This window comes from Limulus polyphemus, unplaced genomic scaffold (assembly GCF_000517525.1).
Source record: "Limulus polyphemus unplaced genomic scaffold, Limulus_polyphemus-2.1.2 Scaffold9761, whole genome shotgun sequence".
Classification (NCBI taxonomy): Eukaryota; Metazoa; Arthropoda; class Merostomata; order Xiphosura; family Limulidae; genus Limulus; species Limulus polyphemus.
The window spans coordinates 1-7,007 of record NW_013675371.1 but is presented as its reverse complement, the minus strand read 5'-3'; the positions used below and the strand labels follow the sequence as shown (position 1 = coordinate 7,007).

At 31.4% G+C, this 7,007-nt stretch overlaps 1 protein-coding gene across 2 annotated transcripts; it reads left to right on the top strand.

The window, feature by feature from the left end:
• Positions 1-1,214: 1,214 nt before the first annotated feature.
• LOC106476084 lies at positions 1,215-6,941 on the top strand. Of its 2 annotated transcripts, XM_022380037.1 has the most exons (4): positions 1,215-1,401; positions 4,042-4,324; positions 4,430-4,614; positions 6,348-6,941. In XM_022380037.1, exons 2-4 carry the CDS (start codon positions 4,273-4,275, stop codon positions 6,924-6,926), a joined length of 816 nt encoding a protein of 271 aa, XP_022235745.1. In that variant the 5' UTR covers positions 1,215-1,401; positions 4,042-4,272; the 3' UTR covers positions 6,927-6,941. The 2 variants fall into 2 exon arrangements, with proteins under 2 accessions (XP_022235745.1, XP_013792211.1); XM_013936757.2 differs by lacking the exon at positions 4,042-4,324 and having other exon boundaries at positions 1,216-1,401.
• The last annotated feature ends 66 nt before the right edge of the window (positions 6,942-7,007 follow it).

Here is a 7,007-nt window from a genome sequence, read left to right as displayed (position 1 = left end):
AAGAAAGGACTTGTATTACTGAAGTCATTCGGAAATAATTTTTTACCGGAAATTATCAAACAAGCAGATACGTAACAATACTTTTCTTCAATTGCATACTTTTGGTCCTCTTGTCGGAGCCTTCACCGGGAACAGTGCACTGTACAATATCACTGTTGCTTAGTACATTGTTGCCTGATGAAAGCGCTGCTGAGAGAGAGCTGAAAGATCACAATTAAAGAAAAGTATTTAATGTAAAGAATAGTTCGTGTATATGTTTTACATAGTAATTTATCCAAATTATAAGGTTTTGAAACAATTATATGAAAAGTTTTTGTTGTCAATGTTCTTGAATAATGAGCTCAGGTAATTTATCAGTGTCTTACAGACAACGTAAATGTTTATGGATATGTTTGTTCTACCATGATAGGAAGGTAAGCTTTTCTTTTGGTTTTCAGCAAACGCACTTTATCTGGATTACTTCAGCTCAATCAACATGAATAAACCCCGCCCTTTGAATCTGATGTTTTCTGTCACCAAATCTTATTGAATATAGCCTTTAAAAATTATGACTATCAATAACTATTATAACTTCATGGATTTTTTTTTCTGTTGCGTCTAATATTTATTTGCTGAAGTTAAGCAAAAATTACGTTGAAGAAGAGTGTGTTGTAAGGTGGTCTATAATTAGGTGGGTTCTTTTAAATTAGTTAGTGAAAATAATGTGATGTTCAATCCAGTAATGATAATAAATTCGTATATTTCTTCCTTAACGTTTGCTACATGCTAATCTCTTTTGTACACTGTTGATTTGTAGGTCTAAGTCCACAAATTACGTTTTCACTTTCAACAGAAATTTACTCACTAATGGTACTATGACTAAATCGGACTAACATACAAATAAACCTACTTGTATAATTTCACGACTAATTGATGGAGTAACTGAATATACGCGATAACTAATACTGATACAAATAATTTCTGATTCCTCAAGTACTGAACAACCTAAAAACAAGTATTTACTGTACGAATGGCACTCCAACTCTAAATGCTCACTTGTATGTATAATTGTGTCCTTATTTCTCGATATTTCGCAGTCTCCTCATCATTTAGCAGCTCTCTCTAGCAAACATCTAAATTAAAACAGTAAATATTTGGACTTACAAAAATTGCTTATGAATTTATATATTATGAGTAGCGAACTTTTCACAGAGTTAAGGTGGCGCTTGGAGGTACTTTAATTCTTTGCTTGCGAAGTTCAGGTCTTGTGCGTGTTAAAGTTGGTACTATGATAGTGTTTGACTTTGAAGAATGCTGTAAATCAACGATACTGATATTAATTTGTTATGAGAGATGTGATTCTGAGGATAGTGATAATACTTGTATTTTTAACAAACATGTCAATGGTTTTCGTATGAAGTGGTAAGTACCAGTTCAAGTACTTGCACCTGCTAGTTGCACGCGAATTCCGATTCTGCATAAGATTAAAATTTTAAACAAGCGTTCCACATTCGCGTCCATGGGAAAACAGGGCGTAATTGATCATTTTACTTTCTTGATATTGAATTTTTCCCAGTGACAAGCAACAGAAAATGACATTTGTAAATATTAAATTTTTAAGGCCATCTGATGTAAGCATTATTTTTTATGAGGATTTCTTCGAAAAATGTTTTTTTAAATATAATACAAAGTAACAAAGCCTAGCTCTATTCATCTTAAGTTACACAGTTACAAGAGACATTACTTGTGTTAATTTTGTGGCATTGGAACTATGGCAGTGTTATTTCGAATTTGTGTTAAAAACATGTTGTATCGTTTACGTAAAATTGTTAAATTACCAATTTGATTTAAAGTATGAAACGTTTGGTAGGGCATAATGAATTAGTGAAGTTTGTTGATGACATTATACTTATAGTCTTAGTCTTATGACTGATATTTCTACTTCTAATTTCTAGCCATATTATGAAGATTTTAAGGTATGCCTGATGGTGTTACAGAATCATTTGGATTGAATGGTGAATTGAATAAGTACATGATAAATAACAATTTAATTGTAATAAGTCCAAAATAATGTATTTGGGTTAGTTTGGGTCTCATATTTAACCTTGTGTGCATAGGTGGGGTTCAAAGTGTGCAGGTCATGACCTTTTGCAGGGTGCCATGGTATTATGTAATTGATGTTGGAGTTATCTGTTCATTGTATCCTACTTTACTGATTTAGTGACAGTTCATGGTAGAGGAGAGTAAATACTGACTACGATATACAAGGATACAAAAAAAACTAGATATGCATTATAGAGGTTCTAAAGGATTTGAAAGTACAATATGGACAAAATTATCTATTCCTAACATAAACATCACTTTGCCGTCCGACTTGTCTGAATCACACTGACGTAGTCAATAAACAAGTCCTACATTTCACTAAAAGCTTTCACCATTTTGTGTAGGTACATGTAGTAAATTCAGAATTATAGTCAGTATTCTTTCTTCAATATAGGGTTGTTCCATATTGTGAAGAAAAGGATCTTGGCATGGTGATAGATAAGCCACTCAAGTCATTGAGACAATGCTTTCTTGAAAGAGTAAAAGTAATAGATTTATAGGATGTATTTATATGACATATTTATTACACAACAAAAGGAGTCTTTTTATACAAATAATTGGTTAGGCCTCACTTGGTATTGTGTACAGTTTTGGTTTCCTTACTTAAGGAAGTACATTGATCTATTTAGAAAGGAGAGTACTAGGATGATTTTGTGGATGAAAGGGTAACCTTATGGGAATTAGTTAAGATCTTGTAGCTTATTTTATTAGGAAAGAAGCATATTTTATTGTATTTTATAAGGTTATTTATGCAATGACAGTAGCATAACCTATAGACAATAAAGATTAAATAATAAGTTGAACAATTGCCAAGTTTTTTTATATTTTTTATTTAAAGAGGGGTGACGTTTTGGAACTAGCTGTCTTTGTTAGATCGTACAGTTTACAAACTTGACGAAGAATGCTAGCCCGAAATGTGATCCTTCTTTAGATAAAAATATAAAAAAACTTGGCAATTGTTGAACCTTTTATTTAATTTTGATATCTTTGTTGCCTATGCAGTTTTAACAATATATTTTTTTATATAGACAATAAAGGACCATTTGGCCCTTCAAGGCTGCCCTTACATACCCAGTTTTGGAAAAACTAAACATCTAAACCCATTCTATTTTTAGGGACTTATCGATTTTCCATTAATTGCTAACTGATTTAATCAACCAGGATTATTCTCACTTATGAATCGTTCATTTTTTCTGATTTACTTGTCATGTTTTACACTTATTCAGACATTTCATATGTAATAAATTTAATATTACTCTACACATAATGTGCTTTCAGTGTGAGATAGAACCTCCTAAGTTCTTACACAGAGTCAACAAAACTGTAAAACCTTAAATACGTGAATGACCTTTAGATGTTAAGGTAAGATCTGGAGATATGACTGTACATTTTATACTTACTTCAATATTTGGTGCATATACGTAACCAATTTTTGTCTTTTAGGTTAAATTGATTTTACCAAAACACAAGCCAGTAGTTGGTATCTAACGGTACATACATTGGAAATGTATATATATAACAAGTTTTCTTTTTATTAACCTTTCATTAAATATGGATGATTTTCTGTAATAATGTTGAAAGTATCACTTCATATTCTAGTATTAGTCCAATTTTTATTTCATAATATTTAAATGTGTGTGTTTAACAGTTTTGTAGATTAGACAGGTTTGACGAGTATTATGTTAATAAATCCTAGTAATTAAACTTGTGGCATTAAAATGTGTTTTATTCAAAATACCCACAAACTCTGTAAGTTAGTTGTTGTGGATGAATTATTTAAATAAAATATTTGTTAACATCAGATGATTCCAGTCCAAAAGCCTAGTGATGACAATATCTAAAGGACTTACTTTATAGGTTGACGTGTAACCAATCCAACTGATAAGTTTAACAGTATAATGAATATTTTGGTTTTATTTAGTTTATTTCCAACTAATCATCATGATCAATCCTTTCCAGACCTCAAGTGGTCCACGGGGCACCTACGAAGGTTCTCCCCTGCATTTGGTGTTCTGCCCGTTCTTCAACCTAAATTCTGTCCATCTCTTTATTTCTCATATTGTTCTACACCAAGCATCTTTTAGGGCTTCTTCTTGTCTTCTTAGTAGGGGGCGCTGTTATAAAATATCTTGTATCATGAATATTAGTTTCTACTCAAATACCACACACAAAATCTGATGCTGTTATTACATGGTTGCCATCTTTGTGAGGGTTTGTCATTCGTACAGAACAAACAGGAAAGGTAAGGTATCACATGACTTTCAAAGTTTCATGAGTTATTTAGATTTTCACTCTTGTAACCTGTTTGTACTTGAAGCTATTATTGAGTTACTGTGATTCATTGCAGATCTTCGAAAAACCATGTGTGACACGAAAAAGCTGCGTAAGCCGACCCTTCCTCATGGTTGGGTAGAATATCCCTCGAAGTCGCACCCAGACAGAATTTACTACTTTAATATGTATACAGGAATGTCGTCTTGGACCTGCCCTCAACTTAAAGCTGATGCAGACTCAAGTCACCCTACGTCCAATGTAAGCTATATCTAGATATATATGTGAGTTTTATCATTTACATAAATAAATATATACAAGAAACATGTCAAGGATTGCTTCTTCACTTTAAGCATAGAAAATTGAATATTCCACTGAATTTAACTCAAAGATTTTGTCTCCAATAAAGAAGACAATTTTGACTAAATGAATTCCAAAATTAAAACATAATTATCTACTAAATATTATTGAGAGGTTTATGGAATAAGCTAAAAATAGTTAAGAAATGTAGGTAAAAAGTAACTAAAAATATGATCACATCTCAACATGTTGACTGGGAAAGTTAAAATTAAACAAATGAACACAAGATTCCTGCATGTTACAGTTCTCTTCCTATTGGTTAAAAATGTCAATCAGATAAGTAGCAATGAGTGAATATTTAGCTTGAAATGCATGACAAAATGAGAGTTGCTTCACTGATTGGTTGGACAAATTTATTGATATCTCAGCAAATCAAGATATTAGGAGGTTCACATTTTATATCCATCCATGTCAGCAAGTATAGTTTGTGGTTAGGCACTATAGATGTGGAGAGAGATCAGAGTGTCAATGTGACACCGAAATTCGAAGATTGAGAATGTTTGAAATATTTCTTCTTGAAATTAAGAAATTAAAAACTTAGATAATATTAAAATTTCAATTATAACCTACATTTTGGTGCCAAGCTTATCAAAATATATCGATAAAAAAATTGGATTAATTAAAGTTTTAATGTAACTAAAAATGTTGCAACATGTGCACTTTGACCCAATGCAAATGTTGATGTGTTTGAAGTCAGCTGGAATGTTTGTTAAATCAATGTCTGTTTTTGAAAATATTTTAAAGATGCTACTTAAGTATGAGAAAGTTAACATTCTGAAAGAGAAAATTTATTATTGGCTTAACTTTATTCTGGCTGTATGTTTATTTATTAGTGGCTTAACTTTATTCTGGCTGTATGTTTATTTATTAGTGGCTTAACTTTATTCTGGCTGTATGTTTATTAGTGGCTTAACTTTATTCTGGCTGTATGTTTATTTATTAGTGGCTTAACTTTATTCTGGCTCTATGTTTATGACTTATCTTTAAGTTGTATTTTTTTTCCTCACAATGGTAAAGATTTTGAAGACTGTTCATCTTCCAAAGAAACATTAATACGACTTCTTTTAATAATGCTTATTTAGTAATAACTTTACACTAATTATTTCTAAACTTTTTTCTTTGCTTAACTATGCACAAACTGTCTTTAACCTGATATTATATTTTTCATTTTCTTTGTACAAACTGTCTTGAACCTGATTTCATATGTTCTTTTGTTTAACTTTGTACAAGCCTCCTTAACCTGATTTCATATGCTTTTTATTTAACTTTGTACAAACTGATTTTTTGTGTAATATTTTTCTTTTTTTAACTGTTTGAATAATTCTTAACCTGACTTTATATTATGTTGTTTTTTACTTTATTTAAATATTCCTATGTATAAAATATATATTAGATTCAAGTGATTATTATAATTTTATTAAGGAAGAAATACTATGGCCTTTTAAAGAAATATTTTGTAATATGTGTGATAGTGGTCAATAATGCTCTAGAAACTTACCACATGGGTATGAAGGAAGCACATTAAAATTCAAAATATTTTTCAAACTGTACTATGCGAATATACTAATATTTAGAAAAATTCATTGAAATACTGAAGGTGCTATTTTAATTATATACAAATATTTTGTTTATAGAAAGATAAAGAAAGAAAACAGGCTGAGTGTGTTCAAAGAGCTCCGGGCCAGTCTCCACTTACAATTAGAAAACGACCACATGTTACACCAGCTTCACCTACTTCTCCATCAAACACTACTGCATCGGTTTCTCCTTTTAGACGTTCTGTAAAACGTGGAAGTGATGCTTTAGTTTCCAGCTCAAGTGACTATCAAAGAAAACTTCCTTTTACCACTAAAAAACATGAAAGTCCTAATAGAGACAGCAAAATAAAACTGAGCAGGTCTTCACCAAAGAAATTAAATTTTCCGTTAGAAAGAACAGATAACACAAAAACTTCTCGAAAGAGAGCTTTTGAACCGACAGTGACATCATCACAAAGGTATAAAACAGAATGTGAAAAGAAAGACAGCAAAAACTCATTGGTTAAGTATCCAGAGAGAAAGATCATAAAGCTCGTGAAAAAAAGTAATACTTCCTTAAAAAAAACTCGGTCTCCTTCCAAGTCATGCAGTTTATCGACAGGACCATCAACCAGCATGACCAGGAAAGGTGAGAACTGGTTTTACTGTTTGATTTTACCAAACGTACACAAGTAATCAACCAGCATGACCAGGAAAGGTGAGAGCTGGTTTTACTGTTTGATTTTACCAAACGTACACAAGTAATCTGAGTAATCA

Excerpts from the sequence above, each read along its gene's own strand:
- LOC106476084 (XM_022380037.1), top strand. The coding sequence starts at position 4,273 with ATGGTTGCCATCTTTGTGAGGGTTTGTCATTCGTACAGAACAAACAGG. Across the intron at positions 4,325-4,429 it reads GTACAGAACAAACAGGAAAG|ATCTTCGAAAAACCATGTGT; the intron begins GTAAGGTATCAC and ends GATTCATTGCAG. Across the intron at positions 4,615-6,347 it reads CAAGTCACCCTACGTCCAAT|AAAGATAAAGAAAGAAAACA; the intron begins GTAAGCTATATC and ends TTTTGTTTATAG.